Source organism: Epinephelus lanceolatus, chromosome 4 (assembly GCF_041903045.1).
Source record: "Epinephelus lanceolatus isolate andai-2023 chromosome 4, ASM4190304v1, whole genome shotgun sequence".
Lineage (NCBI taxonomy): Eukaryota > Metazoa > Chordata > Actinopteri > Perciformes > Serranidae > Epinephelus > Epinephelus lanceolatus.
In genome coordinates this window covers 14,652,852-14,671,702 of record NC_135737.1, presented here as the reverse complement: position 1 = coordinate 14,671,702, position 18,851 = coordinate 14,652,852, and the positions used below count along the sequence as shown (strand labels likewise).

Here is an 18,851-nt window from a genome sequence, read left to right as displayed (position 1 = left end):
AGACACAATAAATTTCAGTGAGCTTTATTCTCAACAAAACTTTCAATTGTATCCAGTAATATTCAGGATATCTTTTTTAACTTAAGTCCATTGTAAAATTAGCTTCACTGAAAAAATGAGCCAATTAAATAACAACCAATTTTCCATCAAAAAAAAAAAAAAAAATGAACCTAGGCTTTAAATTCTTCACTTAAATTTGGACTTTATAAATAAGGTTTACTCCACTTGAACATTCCATTTGGGGGGGGGGAAAAAAAAGAAAAAAAAAATCCAAATCTAAGGGCATCATTTTGAAACGTTTTTATACCCATTACCATAACTTTGGATCTTTAGATCTTATCCTGTTTCTGTAAAGCCCAAAAGCTTCTCTCTGTTTCATTTTACAGATGCATCAGTTTTGAAAGAAATCCCTAATGGACTCCTTTTCTCATCCTCCTTGATAGATAAGTGATAAGACGGCCAAATTGTACACAAAAGCTGTGTTACCTTAAATGTGCTGGAACTATCAAGAGAAGATTAACATGTGCATCTGGGCAGCGAAAGCGCTAATTTAAACCTCCCCACAAGTTTAAAAAAAAAAAAAAGAAGAAGAAAAAAAAAAAAGGCCTTAAAGAATGAGACAATTTAGTTACACATACTATCCAATTTAGTCACCCAATCTGGGGCAAGATGCTCTTGTCTCAGTCTTTAAGGTTCTCAAAATGGCAGCCACTGGCAGTAAAGCAGCATTCCATCAAAAGGTAGCAATACACTAAAATTTGAGGGATCGTCAATTTTAGACATGAAAGCATTTGCTGTGGTGATTACTGCCAGTGGACTGACAAGAGACAGGCAGCTGCCAAGTGCCTGAACAATTAGATCCCCATTCATTCAACCAATGCTTAATTTGAATATTTTTAACAAATACAGCCCTCCCACCCAAACCATAAGCCAAAACAGCCAAATTACATGTGCAAGTATTCAGGGGACAACAATAGAGCTGAGTGAACAGGGATCACAGTCCTAACCAATGAGAAATAAAATGGTCATTTTAAACTAATCAACATTGCAACAGGTATATTTTTAAAAGGAGCTTAAATTAAATGTGGGATAATACTTCTCATTGATTAGAACAGTTAAGAGAGCATCTCACCATAACAAAAGGGAACCTCATTTGCAGAAAGGTTTCAGCTGAACAGATGACCTTAATGCAAAAATAAGGCTGTGTTGCATAAAAATGCAAAAAACGTTACCAAAACCCAAAATATCAAAGCAATAAAGGGCAGAGACAAAAGCCATAACTCAGCATTCTGAGGTGCCCAAGTTATTTTCTTAAACAAGCAGTCCGACTAATAGTAATGTTATCCTTCATGCCCATTCCCCCCTCCGTGCCAATTTTTTATTATTTTTTCAATGTTCTGCATCACACTCCCCTTCCATGTGGGCATCATGGGTGTACAAAAAGCAGTGCAGTCACTGTTATTGCCTGAACCCATCTCTCTGTGCGTTAAGTGCAGCCCAACCTGCTCAGGTTGTTTTTAGTGAGGCATCTTTTGTTAGCTGGTTTTTAGTAAAGCCAGCTAACTTGCAATGCACAGAGAATGAATTCCTGCTACATGTTAGGTCAGACAGATCATTTTGACGCATTTGGCCAGCATTCTTTGAAAAAGGGGAAAATAAATCCACAGCTTCCTCCTCAAGATTTGTGAAGCAATGCAGCTGGGCTTAAAGAGCACACAGATCAACGTAACAGCTAAACTTTCCCCATAACACAAATTCTCTGCCAATTCAGCTGCACTGCAGCAAGTAGTACTACTATGATTATTTTCTCTTCCAATAACAACACACTCTATAACTGGAGATCTTACAGTGTGCCTCAAGAGTCAGTTTCACAAGTTAAGGCTGGTGACAACAAAGAATTCATTACTCAAATGCACAAGCTTAACAAAGCCATCTGTCTAGACTGAACACTTGTTAACACTGGTAGCAGGAGAATAAGGGCAACAATTTAAACAATCTCAGTTTAAGTGCAGCTTTGAAAAATTGCATTTGCCATCAAATTTGGAGGGGTTAAAAGATAATCAGTGATGAACTCTGCCTCCAAAAACATATCATGCACAAAGGGATTTAAATGTTTTGGGTTCTAATAAATTCTGCAATTTCTAAAATTATAAATAAATTCACAGGCCAATATTGCAGAACAAACAAACTGGCAGTTAAGGACACAGTCTCCAGTGCTAACAAGAGAGAAGGGAGGAAAAAGCTTTTCAGTTTGTCGGCCAGCCTTTTGAACTTGTTTAAAACAATCTTAAAATGAAGTTATATACATAAGGTGTAAGATGCACCACACATGTCGGCTGCACATCTCGTAGACTGAAGTATGGCCATCCATTGGAAGGTGAAACACAGGACAAAAAAAAAAAGAAGGAAAAACAAAAAGCGTTCCCTACAATTAAACTCCACCAAAACAGGAATCCTCATGACTCATGGTTTTGAGAGGCTGCTTATTCATTTTTAGTGTTCTGATGCTGAAGACAGAGGAAAGGGTCTGGGTCTTTTTGAAGCACAAGCTCCTTCACAAGCAACTGGACAGTCTGGCTGTCTCTTGGAAAAAAATCCAGCATCTCTGTCCATGGAACATCCAAGCTTGTCCTCATTTATCAGCCAGACTCAAGTGCAGCCAAGCCAGCAAAAGATATTTCAGACCAGCCTCCGTCCTTATTATCTCCTTTCCTTGCAAACGGATGAGCCAACCAAAAATGAATTCACCTATGTGGTTGGACATTAAATTAGTGTAACAAATTTTCAATTAGGTGAACATGAGTGTGTGGTATGAAGTGAGCAAGATGATGGATGATGGAGGGTTATTACTTTAGAACGAGTTGAACTGCTTGTTAAGGCACTTGATACAAATTGGTTAAAACTTCTAAAATAACACGTGGAGAATGGAAGGTGTCATTTAGCGGTCTGTTGGTGCTGGCTTTGTGTCATTGGTGGATATGAATCTTCACAATGTGCATTGATACATTTTCGACTTGGTCCCGTGCTTTCCTCCTGGTGCTTATGTCTTCAGGGTGTGGTGGTGCAGCACAGAGCCCTATTAAAAGGCAAATGAGTTCTTCCGAAACGCGTCCATCAAAATACACATTCCTTACGGTGGCATCCAAAAAAGGAAGACAGACAGACACTGTACAATAAAAAAAAAAAAAAAAAAGAAAAGAACTCCAAGACGGGTGGGGGATGAAAAAAAGATACAAAGGGGAATGGAGAATGGACTGATCTGTCGAGAGAAGAGTGACCTTAAGTTAGTTACTTGAACAAAGCCTGGTATTTTTTTTTTTTTTACATTAGTACCCTCTAACTGCATTCAATTGCTAGGGATCGTGTGTTCCCTCACAGATTACTTGTAGCACACAATCAGTCTAATTATACCCCATTTAGTTTCCACAACTCGAGCAGCCACATTCGAGTTTAACTCTCATTCATATCTTAATAAATTAAGCTTACACAATAAATAAGTTTTGAGTTCAGTATTTGGATCTAAAAGACCTTGAAAAATAAGGTGCGACAAATTCTGTGGGCTACACTTTTTTTCAATGTGTCACATACATAATTTAACCAAGTAGCAGATCAGTCCTGGTATCAGCTGACACCCAATATTAAATGACTCAGATCAGGGCCAAAAAAACTTGATGACATCCCAGATTTTCTTTCGACTTTTACAAAAGAAAACTCTTGAAAAGGACAAAGAATATCCCCTCTGCACCTGGTAGCCATTGAGTGTCTGAATCAAGGACACTTCAGGTCAGACACCTTGTTACATGGGATTTTAACACAATCTTTCAAGTTAAAAACTGCAACTTTGTCACAGCACAGTGACAACTGCATTAAAAGGACAGTTTTAGAGTGACTGGAGGTATTGCTCATTTTGCTTCATCTTTTGTCATGTTTAAAAAGGTAAAAGACTTTTCTCATCGGGAACATTTATACTTGGCACGGCAGGAAACGCGCCATCAAGGTGATGACAGTTATAATGACTAAATACCTTTGGTTGTACCAGTGAGTTATACCAGTAACCCAGCATGCCCAACATAGCACAGCACTGGCAAAGCACAATGTAATGTCTGCCATTAATCTGTCTAATTATAAAATGTCTTTTATCCATGCATTTGTGTGTTAAAATGGTTGCACTGGCATAAAAAAAGACAGAAAATGAGAAAACAGAAAAGTAGTTTAATCATCCCAGGACTATCCTGAAAGAATTAATATATGTATACATATTAGCCGTCAATGTCTATGTACTCACTGGCTCATGGCTTGACTTCTTCGCCACTCTCACTGTGGTACTCTGCCACATATAGGCTCTTGTCAATGATGCCAGGGATGGGCTTGATCTCTGTTCCAAGCTGCTCCTCAATCCCTTTCAGGTTGAAGCGATCATCGTATGTGATGAGGTTGATGGCGAGACCCAAGTGTCCGAAGCGGCCTGGATATTAAAGATGTGAGGGTTTTAATTATTTTTTTTATCCCTACCTCTATTGTTTGCCACCTACAATAAATCTTTGTACCAGATAAGATCCTGCACAAAAAAAACAAAACAAAACAAAAAAAAAAAAAACACAACATGTTCTCTTACCAGATCTACCAATGCGATGAAGGTACGTTTCTCCCAGCTTGGGAAAGTCGAAATTGATCACAACATTCACAGCTTGAATGTCAATTCCTCTTGTGAAGAGGTCTAGAGAGAAAAAAAAAAGCAAGAAACCAAACCTACATCAACACAAACGTATACATCTGGAGCAAAATATCAAGAGCTATGTGTAAGATTTAGGGGGATTCTGTGGCATCTAGTGGTGAAGATCACAGATTGCAACCAGATTTAACTTCTCCTATTTAGAATTCCTTATGTGTTAAGTGTTCAGGAGGTTTTTACCGGGAGCCGAAATATCTGCAATCTCTTCCTCTCTAAAATAAATGGACCAGATGCTGTTCAGCTCGTCGAAGACGGACCGCTAGCCCAGCACCTACTAATGTGTGCTCACCATTTTTCTCTAGTAAATAAATGTGTGCTCATCTTTTTTCTGATCCATACATTTAGGATATTTTCTATGAGAGCTGAAATATCCTCATAGACCTCTTCCCCTCTGTTTCATGTTTTAAAAAATAACTTTTTCCAACGCTGCTGGTCTTGGAGGGCCTGTTAACTATGGCGGTTGGCACGAAAACACATATGGCCCTATTAGGCGCCAGTGTTTGGTTAGTTCATTCTGGGCTGCTGTAGAGACATGGTGGTGCAACGTGGAAATCTCCATAAAGGAGGACCTGCTCCCTATGTATCAAAAACACAACAATACTTATTTTAAAAATGATTATACACTGATAACAAACAAACTCATTATATTCCATTTCTGCAAATATATCCCTCTAAATCCTACACACCAGACCTTACAGTGTCTGTAGAATAATTTTTAAAAAGACAAGCAGTAGTTAATTTCAACCCATATGAGTCACTACAAACTGAATATAAAATGGAAACAATACAGAGTTCTGTTTGGAAAACAAAAACATTGACACATCCGTGGAACAAGTTCAGTCTACCAAACAAGGCACCACGAAAGTTTTTGTGTGCATGTGTCATCCCACTTCCGTAGAGGATCAGTCTCACTTTCGTTTCACTTTGTTTTGGCTCACACAGCCCTATCATTGTAGCAAAACCTTTCCATTACCAAAACCAAGGCCAAAAGCACACTCTGAACAAAGCTGTTTGATGTGTTCCCACAGGCAACATGAGCTTACTATGGTCGAACTGTGGCACCCCATTTGGCTTTAATCCGTGTGCACAGACTGGCTAGCTAAACCTATCAAAATGTTTCCACTGTTCCATGATCAGGTGGGTGATTCCAGTTAAAGGATTTGTGGTAGGGACGCACCGAAATGAAAATTTGTGGCCGAAGCCGAATAATATTAAACGCTTGGCCGAATACCGAGCACCAAATATCATTGTTTAGTTTTTCATTAGGTTTTGCAGATGAACCCCCTCCAGATTAGTGTTGTCGCGGTACCAAAATTGGGACCCACTATACGATACCAATGAAAATATCATGGTTCTGAGTAGTATCACGATACCACACCGAAATTGAGACAGAAGTGCCTTTTGTCATTTATGAAAAGATAAATCACTTTTCTATAATACATCAATGATATTTCAATGGAATAAATTACTTATTGACTTATTCATACTTCAAAAACAGCATCAATCAGTGATTAACATAGGGAGGATCAAAATAAAATAAAATTAAAATAAATAAATAAATAAAATAAGAATCAACCAGCCACCCTCCTCCCCTGATAAGTCCCTTCATAAGTAAAGAACAGTCCCTAAAGTGCGGTGAGGTTTGTGGACCGTTAACGGCTCGTTTCTCCTCTGACACATCACATACCTGTGTTCGGCTGGCTCAGCTGTTCAGGTACTTCTGGGCAGTCTACACACCAAGAAGAGGATATTATTGGAGCCGACTTCTCCTCACCGGTAAGCCAATGGCCGCCGTATTTGACAGGAATACATTACTGTCTGTGTCTGTGACCCCCATTCAACCCACAGTCGGTGGGATTCGCCTTTCGTTTCTGCTGCTGGTTGAAATCCGTAGGCTGCTCACACAGCGTGCTGAATGATTTAAGCCTATTTTGCTCGCTCAAAACTATTTTTAGTTGCAAATGCAAGTGCGGTGACGGGGGGGTCACCACACTGCCGACATTTTAATCCGCGCATCAAGGCACGCTGTTTGATTGCGTTATCAAAACGGCGCCACTATTATTCGGCCTTGCTTTTAACTTATTCCACCGAATACCGAATGTGTGTTTTTTTGCAATATTCAGCCAAATATATTCGGTTACTGAATATTCGGTGCATCCCTAATTTGTGGCAACCAGATCTTGTTGAGATCTCGATGCAGCTTGAAGTGCATTGCCATCCCATCTATATGTACTTTGTGTTCTGGTCATTTTTTCTCTGTGCAAAACCTTTAAAAATATATTTTTTGCAAGCAGGAGCAGCCAAATGTCTGTCAATTAAATAGATTTACCCACTAAGCTGAGTGATGCAACAATGCTCTGTCTTTCTAAAGGCTCTCAAGTTCAAATAAATAATGACTGACTCACATGATATGAGCTGGACTCACTGCTGCGTTAGTGCCATTAGCTCAGCTCATGCTGATACGTCATCACAGAACTTTTAGACAAGAACTGAAATTCCTGCACTTCAAGCACTTACCTTTCAAACTAGACAAAAATTACATCTCTGGTGACTCAGTCACTCAGTCAGGAATCTAGGTCAGCTGTAATCTGATTGGACACGCTTTGAAAAGTCAGTGGCAAGCAGGGTTGATAATAATATCATTTCAACTATAAGCTCAGTGGTGAAGTTTCAAAATCTGAGCAGTGTGCATCACCACTCTCTATGTGGAAAATAATGGTCAAAGTGGGCCCAGACCGCCTGGTGGTGATGTCGTCTAGCCAGTCTCACAATAGCTACCCATTCCAACCAAAGAGCTGTCCATTCTGGTTGGACAAGCTCAAAATATATAATCACAATCTTACGTAAAATACAGCACAGGTACATCCACATGGCACTTACCAGTGCAGACGAGATTCCGGCAGAGGCCATTTCTGAAGTCATGGAACACACGGTTGCGATGCTCCTGGAGAGAAAAAATGTTATAACATGAAAACCTCATAAATGATGGACTCTGCAGTACAACATTTTTTTTTGTTTTGCTGTGAAAAAGCACCACGTTATGTACATGTAGCCTATTATTATGGAATGTAAAATTTTATACATTGTAAAGTACAAGCTAAGCTGCAAAACAAGGCTCAAATGCCAATACTGTTGATGACAAATAAGGTACAGTTCAAAAGCTGCTGTTCATATTACATGCAGTCCAGTTAGCCAAGTGTCAACAGGACAGTTTCTCACTGGGGAAAGGATAATGGTAGTGGTAGCAACACTCCAGAAACAGAGCATTGGTGTGAACTGTAGCAGCACATCAAGCAGAGGTACATGCATGTCTACATGATGCACCACTTGAATGCACACCAAATGTAATAGCAGCAGCTGTTCTGACATGCATCCATTGCCACCTGTGTGTATTTTGGTCTTAAAGCTGGTAGAGCTGGTATTTCTGAGGCACTACTTTGAGCTGACCTGTCTCATCTTGGCATGAATGTAGAAACATGAATAACCAAGCTGGGAGATCTTCTTGGCAAGGAGCTCCACTCTCTGAGAGGAGTTGCAGAAGATAATAGACTGGTTGATCTGGAGCTGAAACAACAGAACAGCAACAGCAGTAAATCCTGGTGAAATCGATTTGTTTGAATTGTGAGGTTTCCAGCCATTATCTAATAATAAACATTTCCAGTGTCCAATGCAAAACAAAAGTACAGAAATGAACTCATGAAAATACCCTTTGTTTATGACAGGCATTCGAATAAAAGTCTTTTACAGCTGTTTTGACGACATAGCTTAAATTAATTCAGGATCATGGATTGCATAAAGGCAACACTTACCCTGGAGAATAAGGTGTTAAGGCAATGAACTTTTTGCCTTTCAGTTACATAAGCGTAATACTGAGTCACACCCTTCAGTGTAAGCTCCTCCATCAGGTTGATCTCATAGGGTTTCTGCAAGTGTGCATTCTACAAAGCAGGTGATAACAGGAGTTATGTTCAAGTTGTGCTAAAGACTATGAAGGCTGATTTTGTTTATCAGCAATAAGAAATGATGAAACAAGTACTTAAATAACAAATGAGAAATATGCACCATAAACTTCTGCACGCTAAGAGGGAAGGTTGCAGAATAAAGCAGAATCTGCCTCTGTTTGGGCAGGAAGCCCAGCATTTCCTCCATCATAACCACAAAGTCCTGAGACAGGAGTTTGTCAGCCTGTTGAACAAAGGGAGATCGGGGAAAAACACATTGAGAGCTGTCTGAAGCGACTACTTAAATTTTAAACTCACTGGTTTATTTATAAAACAAGTATGGGTTATATAATGGTATAATGGGTTATACAGAATAAAAAAATGAACTATTTAACTCACTTCATCCAGAACGATCATCTGCACTTGATTGACTTTGGCCACTCCTTTCTTGATGAGGTCTAAAATTCTCCCAGGAGTGGCAATAATTACATGTACTATAAAAAAATAAAAATATAATAATAATAATAATAATAATAACAATAACAACAACAATAATAATAATAATAATAATAATAATAATAATAATAATAATAATAATAATAATAATAATAATAACAACAACAACAACAACAACAATAAATATCGGTAAATTAATTTATACATAAACACATAAAACAAGAATTGCATCAAGTAATGCAGTTTTATCACTTGGCAGAGGATTTAAAAATGTATAGATTTGAGTGTAGCACTATGAATGTAAAGGATCACGTCTCTGTTGTACTGGTAATATTCAGCAAATGGTGACTGCACAGTATAGAAAGCTGTACTTCACTGAAAATCTCCATTTATTTGGCAATATTCACTCAGCCACAGTGCAGATGTTTTGACTGGCTGCCATACTTCAATCATTATCAACCCCTGCTTGCCAATAATACAGCTGTACAACCACCACAGGTATTAGAAAAAAACAAACCAAGCTGATGGCATATGTTAGCTATTACGACATATTTCAATTCTTTCCTGATACTCCGTAGTGACAACAAATAGTGCAGTCAATAATGAAGACCTTAAACAAAAAGAAAAAAACAACCACCTCACACTGTGGTTTTGTGATGTGGCCAGTAAGTTAAATAGATTGCTTTTTGAGACATTCAGATTGCCAATATTCAAACAAACCGGACAGAGCCCCTTCATTATCTGTGTTAAACACTGACAAGATCAGATGGACTTTCCAGACTCCAAACATAACACATGAGCCAGACTGACATCTATCATCTGGACACATATATATATATATATATATATATATATATATGTTGTGTTTAAGATTACTCCTCTGCAAAGTGCAGTATAAATTAGAATTCCACTTTAAATGATAATGCCTTCATTTGATGTTTTCATGTTTCTATGAACAGATCAAATAGGGATTTTCATTTGCGTGCACTGAAATATTATTTACACATTCATTGGCATTTGTCAAAGAGGATGATTTAGACTGACAGCTAAGGTACCAGCATGATTATTTTAGTCATTCCAGAGAGATATGAACACAGTTCTTCCAATGAAGACAAAAAGTTTACCCGTTTCGTCAAGTCTCATGATGTCATCACGTAGGTTGGTGCCACCTGTGGTTGCCATTACCTTCACTCCACCCATGTGTTTGCTGACCTGGATACATATTTGGCTTACTTGCAGAGCCAGTTCTCTGGTGGGCACTATGACAACAGCTGAAAAAAAGAGAAACAATCTTGTGATAGAGTACTCAACATTATTAAACCAGCTTAGTCTTAATTTGGAGACATGAACACAGCTTTCCCAAACCATTAAAACAATGAAATCACAACAACTACAGATAGAAACTGCACGGAAGCTTCAAACGCACTGTAACAAAGATACCTTGATTAGTGTTTTTATTTAGGTATTACACACAGTTCCAAAAGAAAGTAGTTTTACACACTGTAGATGGTCGATTCATTTTTTAATTACTCCATTTGAATATACATGTAGAGAATATATAGAAAAATAGGTCTGCAACTAACATTTAATTATCAACCGATCTTGAGATATTCAATATACACAAAGATAAGAATAGTATTATGAATATATTGACATTTCAAAAGTTGAAATCTAGGAATTTTGCCTTGAAAATTAAGGATGACTTTGATTAAGTTTGGGGTGAGAGTCCAGTTTCAACTTCCCAGCATTTGCTATGGCAGAAAATGAGCTTACTCACCTTGTATGCAGTCCCTCTTCAGGTCAATGCGTTCAAGTAAGGGAATGAGGTAGGCTCCACTCTTTCCCGTGCCATTCTTGGCTCTGGCCAAGATATCCCTTCCTGACAGTGCAATGGGAATGCTTTCCTCCTGTGCCACAAGCAGTAATAATAGATTCATACACAGTACTGTTTTTGGGGGGCTGGGTACAGTCATTGCATTTTTGGCTCATACCACATTACGTCTACTTGAACAAACTACATTCAAACATTTAATTCAAAGGTTTGGTCACATAAAATAACACGTACTGGACTGATGAAAAGTAAAACAGTCATTTTTAAAGTCCTGTGTCATTGGCCCACTAATACCTCATTTAGACCAGGTTAAACAAGCTTAGGGGGTCTATCTGAATGGGTCAGATGATGAGAACTAAGGGAACCATCGAATTCATTAGAATACATAGTCTGGGAACTATGCATGTTAAAAAAAACCTTAATGGCACTCAATCGTTTAGTTTTTGAGATTTCAGTCCGGACCAACGTGGCAACCCAACTGACTGACACTGTCATGCCACCATCATGGCTAAAAATAGTTTAACTTTGAGTCACCTTTTTATTTGTTTCATCAGAGTCTAATTTACAATCAAACCTAATTCTAACCCGTTCCAATGTTTAACCCCTGAACCCGATACATACATGATTTTAAAGGAATCCAAATCATTATGATTAACGCTGAACTAGAAGCAGGTAGTACAATTCTTTCATACCAAAACCCAGTATACTATATTTATATAACACTGAAGTCATTTAATGATAGACAATCACAGTGTGACTTCTTATCAATTTAATTTAGCAAAGGTATCAAAGTAAGGCTTGGTTAAGTGTCAAAGTCTAGGTACTGTAATGTCTGCCAAATTTTTTTTTCAAGCACAACCAAATCTTTAATTATAAAAACATGCACTTCCTTAAGCACCTTCTTGTCCAGCTGCTGAAAGGGATCAAATCTTGACTTGCATGTCTGAATGTACCTGAATTGGAGAGGGCTTTTCCCAGCCCATCTCAAAGATTCCCATGAGCAGCTCCCTCTTTAGGCAATAATCTTCAAACTCGTTGCCTTTAGTTGCAGTCACATCCTGTAATCATAAAATTAAAATAATAATTCGAATTTGGTTGACAAGATGTAAACAGATTATTGGCTTGTAAAATAAGTGATAATGTCTCAGTGCATTACTTTAATTGACCAGATTTTTCAGTTACACAAATATAAACATTTTTTTTTTACTTAAATCTGTAAATTGCAGTCATGCAGCAAGTTTCTCTTAGAGGTCAACTAGAAACCATGTTAAGAACAGTTATTGGACCACTGCAACAGTTCCAATGAAGAGGAAAACTTAAATGACTTTAAGTGATTAGAAGACTGTGAGGACAACAGTGGCAAGAAAATGTATGCTTTAAAAAAAGAAAACCACATAAATAGTTAAGCACCCAAGATCAGAGTACAGAGATCCAAATGTATGGTGACTGCAAGTTCACGTTGAACATGCATTACATGGCAGTCTTTTTTTTTTTTTTTTTTTACAAAAGTAAAACTTCTTTCAGTCACACTTTGTGGTAACAGTATGTACCATAAATTCCTTTGTGACAAATATATAGCCAAGCTTAGCAGGATTTGCTAGCATGACTGCCTAACAGTGACATGAATTGCAAACAGACCCATGTAAAGCACAAGTAAAATAGATATCCGTAATTTCAACTTCCAATCTAGATGACTCTCAGCTCAATAAAGGGAGAACTATCTTGTACCAACCGAAGTTTTCATCCTCATGTCTTTAGGGGGCAATTTCAAACTTTTCTTCCAGTCATCTCCAGGCCTGTGGAGGGTAAAATTCTTGTAAGCAATAAGCATAACACAGAACTGACAGACAGTAATAATTGTGCCAACATGCAGAAAACATGATATCCAAAGTCTTGGATTTCTAGTACTGAATAACTTACTTGATGACAGCGTTAGTTGTGGGGGCTGGCTGGGAATTGCCATTGTTGATTGTGCCTTTCATCTGATTAAGTTGTTGTTGTTGAGGGCCTCCTCCACCTCCACCTGGTGCTCCGGCAGGCTTTACCGAGCCTCTGAGCTGTCCATTCTGGTTGGACAAGCCCAAAATTAGTGGATTCTCTGTCCTGGCTGTACTCATATTTACTCTGCTAATCTTTTCTGTTACAATAGCAATAAAACTAAAAGATGGAGTGAGTCCACTCTGCTGGGACCACTCAATACTTAAGATTGTCCTTCCCTCTTAAGACTTTTGTAATTATCCAAATAAAAGTATTTCAAGTATTTTGTCTCAACAATATTGTTCTTTCTGGGACCTCAAGTGTCAAAAAAAATTCCCCTTCTCAATCTTTAGAAGACTTCTAAGGGTAGATTTTAATAGCAAATTAGGGCTTAAAGCAGATGTAATCTGCCATTGTCATATGGAAAACCACACACTAGGAGGTCTTGACTAGCTTTCAGGTATTAGCAGACTGTTTAGCTAGCCAGCTTCTTTAGCCTGACTGAGCCGCTGCGTCCTTTCTCAGGTTTCTCCAACCCTGAAACATACGAGACACAGTTATCAGAAACATCATACTTCACAAAAAAACAATGATGCTGCGTGGCAGAAGAAAATATCCTATATCTTGAGTGTACGGTGACTTATCGAGTTAATATTTAGTTCATCAATAGCTGTGACAGTACTGCGCTGGCCTAACGTCAAAAGTTAGCCGACACAGCGATGGCCCGTGATGTTATTTAGTAAACCCTTGCTAACAATGTGGAAACGGCGTTGATTTACGGAAAGTCAATCACCGAAATACACAATCAGTCCAGTTACTTCAACTTTGCCAAATTACAAGTCTAGCGGATAAATATCTAACCACATGACGAACAAGAAGCCTATTCTGTTAAAGCCAACCAACTAGAAGGAAAACAAGCTAACGTTAATGTTACCCTTCAGCTAGTCGACATCCGGCTAACTAGCACATGAAGATTTAGCTTCATGCTAATGTTGTGCTGCTCGGTAAGCAACGTTGACATAATTGAGTCAGGATACTTGTAAACCAGTCCGTATGTTACAGCGCTAGTGCAAATGATACTTGACACCGTTTTCAATTTTAGCTAACAAACAAAACAGGATCTCCACAATCACATTGCTAATATCAGCCAGTTCAGCCGACTCAACTGCCGTGCTAGGTGTGCTAGCAAGCTAACAAACTGGCTATCGATGGCGAAATACCATTTACAGTTAACTCATATCGTAAAAGTCCCCACAAAACACTGGGATATCTGGTAAAGAACTATCCAGAAGAAGAAATAGTTAAGATGTGCATGCATTTACCTTGGATAACTGAAATAACCGGTTCCCTATGCGGTGTTTGTAAGGTGTACTCAATTTTTTAGCTGACTACCAAAGAGTCTTGTCAACCAAGCGTTCAAGATGGCTTCCACTCGTATTTGAACCCGCCCCCATCCAACTAATCAGCTGATTTCATTTCAAATCAAGGATTTACTTTAGGGTGTCCTGTCAAAATTATACTTTTAGACTATTACTAACTCCACTCCACAATCCAGTGTACAATTTGTGTACCATCAGTGCCATCGTCTTTCACTCAAATGTACGCAACGTCCATCTATATTATTGGGATTAATGCCACCTTAAATTAAGTAAACAAATAACACAGCACACAGTGTTCACCGCTGTTGTTACTTACTTTACCCACTCTGACACACTGTGATCACTTGTGTGGAGGGGAATCCTGTAAACTAGATTACCCTAGGTCAAAGCAATGTACTTCCATAGTCAAATTACCAAAGCTATATTGTGTGTACCCTGTTTTTTTTCTACCAAACTTAAGAGTTAAATAGGCAATAACTTGGCTGTATTTTAATTTTATTACAGTCAAGTAACCTTCACTTTGCACTATCGCCTATCATACCATAAGTTTTAGGACATAGCTACATAAAAAATACAATTGTGAAGCTTTACGATTCAACAGCTGAGTAGCCCTGAATTAAGGGTGGCATGTGGATAATAAAGGGGGTCTTTATTTATTTATTTATTTATTTTCTATAGTTTTATACCAGTGCTGGAATCAATATGTAATATTTACTGAATATCCATGTACAGCTGTTTTGAAAACTTTAGTTAATGGGCATATCACTGACAGCAATGTGCTCTGTTTTTCAGAAACGCCAGGTCCATACTCAGACATTCAAGAGAGATGCCTAATACAGCCACGGAGCAGTTTCACTGGAAGAGTTGAGGGTTGAGGATCGGTTCCTCAGTGGCTTTTCCCACCTGAATGTATCCTGCAAACCAGCTACCTACAACAAATTAGACTTTTTGGTTACAAACCCATTTCTCACTGCCCCCCAGAATTTTGCAAGATAGCTTCTTGAGGTAAATTATTAATTACAATCAAAAACAGAACTGATACCAGTGACAAAGCTGGATGGTGTGTATGATTATCCCACATTAACATATTCTTCTTGTCAGAGGATGGCTGGATGTTATAAGATTTATAAGGGTGTGTTGCCAAAAATACCCATATAAATCTGTCTAGTTCTGTATGATTGACTCTAGCTTGTCAAAGCTACAATGTACTGTGGGGTGTGGTTACTTGGACTTGCATTACTTCTCTCTCATGTGTACTACAGTATAAGAAGCCTGGTATTGAAACCTTTTGTCAGATTTGACTTGCTGTTTCTGCCAAACGCACCGCTAATGAAGACAGCAGCGAAGCAAATGTAGAAGAACCAGCAGTAACAGGAAGTACAAGCACATTTCATTACGGCAGTGAAAGATACACATTCAAGTGACTGAGATTAACCCACATGGCTGTAACAAACACCTTTCAAGCTTTTGAGGTAAGACATAAGTAAGAATTGTTGAAGTGAATTGTGAACTGCTATAGATGTTTGTAAAGGTCTATAGCAGGTCACAGATTGATTCAAATCTAATTTGAGATACTGAAATGTTGCCTGTGTGTATGTTTAGTTTGTATTTTTTAGTCTTAAAAGAGTGGGTGTCATAGCAAAAGGCTTGATTTGGTCTGTTGTCAAATATCCTTAAATTTCTAGTAGGCACTTTCCAGATGCTACAGCTTACTATTAAGAACAGTACAGCATAACTCTGCATAAATCTTTAACATTTTCTAAGCCTCCACTGCAGCATCTGGCATTTTTCAAGGTAGCAAGCAACATATTGCTGCTCTCTATGATTAAGCTTAAACTATAGGATTTTAAAATTGCCAAAAAGTTGAGAAACATAATTCATGAACTAGAGTGGCTTGAATTACTGAACCATAAAAATGCACCTAAACAGATGTGGGTTTGTTACATATTGTGTCCTTCCCGTTGACTCACTAGGGAATTAAAAGAGAGAGAGAAAACACTGTAATTCATCACGTTTCTTGTGAAAAGAGGATCTAATCACAAGCTTCAAATAGCTTCCAATTCATTTATAATGACACTGGTGTATATGGTAAAAAATAATATAATTTTAAACCAATTCAATTCTATCTGTGACTATTTCTGATTTCAAATCAGAGTCGTTCAGCAAAACATATTATCTTCCTGATGATTATTGCTTATAATATGAATCTAAATGTATGTAATTTACAAACTTGATTATTGTAAAGAAGTTACATTCTAACATTAAAAAAAGTGATATAAGTGCAAGTTATAGTGTAACTGTCACTATGAATTTTAGGCTCAATAATAACATTAAAGGTAACGGCAACAATTATTACATGAATAAATTATAATTACAGTTTATAGTTTTGAAACATAAAGTTTTGTTTCATCAAACAGAATACTTTTTCAAAGAATCATGAATATATTTAAATATAAAAATATGTATTACGGTCTTATTCAAAGACATCGTTATTCTCCAGAGCACCAGAGCACAGCAATCTGTTACTAATAATACATTGGAATGCGATGAAATTTAAGAGGATATATTCAGTATGTGTAATACTATAAATGTTTGTATATAACATTTTACCCATTTTTTAATAATATGGACAGTAGATAGATAGATAGATAGATAGATAGATAGATGTGTTTTTCTGGGCCACTGATCTAACACATTACTAAACATAGAGAAATGGCAATTTTCGCAGGCCTTCAGTCACTAAATCTTTTCCTGAGCAGTAGCCATTTAAAGTAACAAGAAAGGTTTTAACAGCTCTGATTTCTCCTGCAGATGTAATATTATTTTGTTGATTGTGGGGTTAAAAGTCAACAGGATTCATTTACTAGTATACAGCCAAAGTATGATGTTTTGGCATATATACCACAAAATGTTTCCTACTTACTGTGAAGGGGAAGTGAAAAAAGCGGCATATTCGGTGTTTCCTGCCTAATAATTTGACTGAGAAAACCACAAGGAACAAAGCACAAATCAAGGTAGTTCTTTTAAAGCTACATTAACAGACTATGTTACAACTAATTTTTCATTCCATTATAAAAAAACAACTATTAGAACTTAGCCCAAATCAATTGACTATACAATTGTGTATTATTCCACAACACAAACATAATTCTCAAACTGTGATGAAATACTTCATATGAACATTTTCCTCTTTATATTTTACAGCTGGGTGACTCATATGATTTGGGGAATGACACAGACTACAATTACAGCAACATAAAAGAAGAAGAAGAAACCTTCTGTGAGGACAATAAGGGGATTGGCTGGCAGACCTTTCATGCCATGTTTCAACCTCTGCTGTACAGCTTGAGCTTCCTGCTGGGTGTGGCAGGGAATGGCCTGATGATAACAGTCCTCCTGAGACGTTGGCGCCTCCTGCGCATCACTGAGATCTACCTGCTGCACCTCGCCCTGGCTGACCTCATGCTCCTTGTCACGTTTCCTTTTTATGTAGTTGAAAATATAAATGGTTGGCTGTTTGGGGAGTTTCTCTGCAAGCTTATTGGCCTGATGCAAAATCTTAACCTCCACTGTGGGTGTTTCCTTCTAGCATGCATTGGGTTTGATCGCTATTTGGCTATTGTTCATGCTATTCCTAGTATGCAAAGTCGACGTCCAAGAACAGTGCACCTGACATGCATGTTATTGTGGCTGGTCTGTTTTGGTTTATCAGTACCCAATGCTGTGTTTCTTTCTGTAAAGGAAGACCCTACGAGCACACCTAGGCTCTCCTGTTTCTATCATCATTTCTCTATCCATGCAAGCAACTGGGTTTTGGCCAACAGAGTTTTAGATCATCTGTGCTTTTTCCTACCTCTGGCTGTCATGAGCTATTGTTACACAGCAGTGGTAGTTACTTTGCGCAACAGTCAAAAAAGCAAAGCTAAGCAAGGGGCAATTCGATTGGCTGTCCTTGTCACTCTCATTTTTTTCTTCTGTTGGCTGCCTTATAATATCACCTTACTGATAAAAACTGTGAGTGACCAATATAATATAAACTGTGAACTTATGGTCAACCTGCCTCCCGCCCTTGATCTGACGAAGAGCCTGGGGTTCTCACACTGTTGCCTGAACCCTTTCTTGTACGCCTTTGTTGGGGTGCGGTTTCGCAGGGAGCTTATACGCTTAATTTGTAAACTGGGCTGCAGCCGAGTTTGCCTATCTTTCATTAGACCTCAAGGTCACAGTCGCCCTTCCATTTCTGATGGAGCAACAACAACCAGCACCATCCTCATCTAATTAACTCTTATACAATGTCAGCTGTAACTAAAATGCTTCCGTTTGGTTCTGCAATATTTCATTTGTAATGATGTTTTAAATTTTATCAGATGTTCTGACAATACAGTACCCATTGCTTCTTTGATTGCATTTAAAAGATGTTTTATTTACCCAGTCAAGAAAAAAATGTTATTGTTGGCCGGAAACTGTTTTTTGCTTGTATTTTAGCTTCTGCTACTTGAACTTAATAAAGATTTCATATATTATACAGCAACTGT

General features: G+C 38.0%; 2 protein-coding genes across 2 annotated transcripts; one reads left to right on the top strand and one right to left on the bottom strand.

Annotated features, from left to right (window-relative positions):
* Positions 1-8: 8 nt before the first annotated feature.
* Positions 9-14,374, bottom strand: ddx6 (DEAD (Asp-Glu-Ala-Asp) box helicase 6). Its single transcript, XM_033631327.2, has 14 exons — positions 14,260-14,374; positions 12,881-13,474; positions 12,693-12,756; positions 11,914-12,018; positions 10,907-11,036; positions 10,254-10,400; positions 9,073-9,167; positions 8,795-8,917; positions 8,542-8,670; positions 8,180-8,296; positions 7,613-7,676; positions 4,616-4,717; positions 4,286-4,465; positions 9-3,259 (listed from the first exon to the last, which is right to left on the bottom strand). Exons 2-13 carry the CDS (start codon positions 13,075-13,077, stop codon positions 4,290-4,292), a joined length of 1,449 nt encoding a protein of 482 aa, XP_033487218.1. The 5' UTR covers positions 13,078-13,474; positions 14,260-14,374; the 3' UTR covers positions 9-3,259; positions 4,286-4,289.
* Positions 14,375-15,623: 1,249 nt separating this feature from the next.
* On the top strand, positions 15,624-18,841 carry cxcr5 (chemokine (C-X-C motif) receptor 5). The gene is made up of 2 exons (XM_033631544.2): positions 15,624-15,788; positions 17,521-18,841. Exons 1-2 carry the CDS (start codon positions 15,756-15,758, stop codon positions 18,592-18,594), a joined length of 1,107 nt encoding a protein of 368 aa, XP_033487435.1. The 5' UTR covers positions 15,624-15,755; the 3' UTR covers positions 18,595-18,841.
* The last annotated feature ends 10 nt before the right edge of the window (positions 18,842-18,851 follow it).

Bases quoted from the DNA above. Each gene is read 5' to 3' on its own strand.
- cxcr5 (XM_033631544.2), top strand. From the start codon at position 15,756: ATGGCTGTAACAAACACCTTTCAAGCTTTTGAG. The intron at 15,789-17,520 runs GTAAGACATAAG...TATATTTTACAG, and splicing joins ACACCTTTCAAGCTTTTGAG to CTGGGTGACTCATATGATTT.
- ddx6 (XM_033631327.2), bottom strand. From the start codon at position 13,077: ATGAGTACAGCCAGGACAGAGAATCCACTAATTTTGGGCTTGTCCAAC. The intron at 10,401-10,906 runs GTGAGTAAGCTC...TCTTTTTTTCAG, and splicing joins GAAGAGGGACTGCATACAAG to CTGTTGTCATAGTGCCCACC. The intron at 8,671-8,794 runs GTGCATATTTCT...CCTGCTTTGTAG, and splicing joins TTAGCGTGCAGAAGTTTATG to AATGCACACTTGCAGAAACC.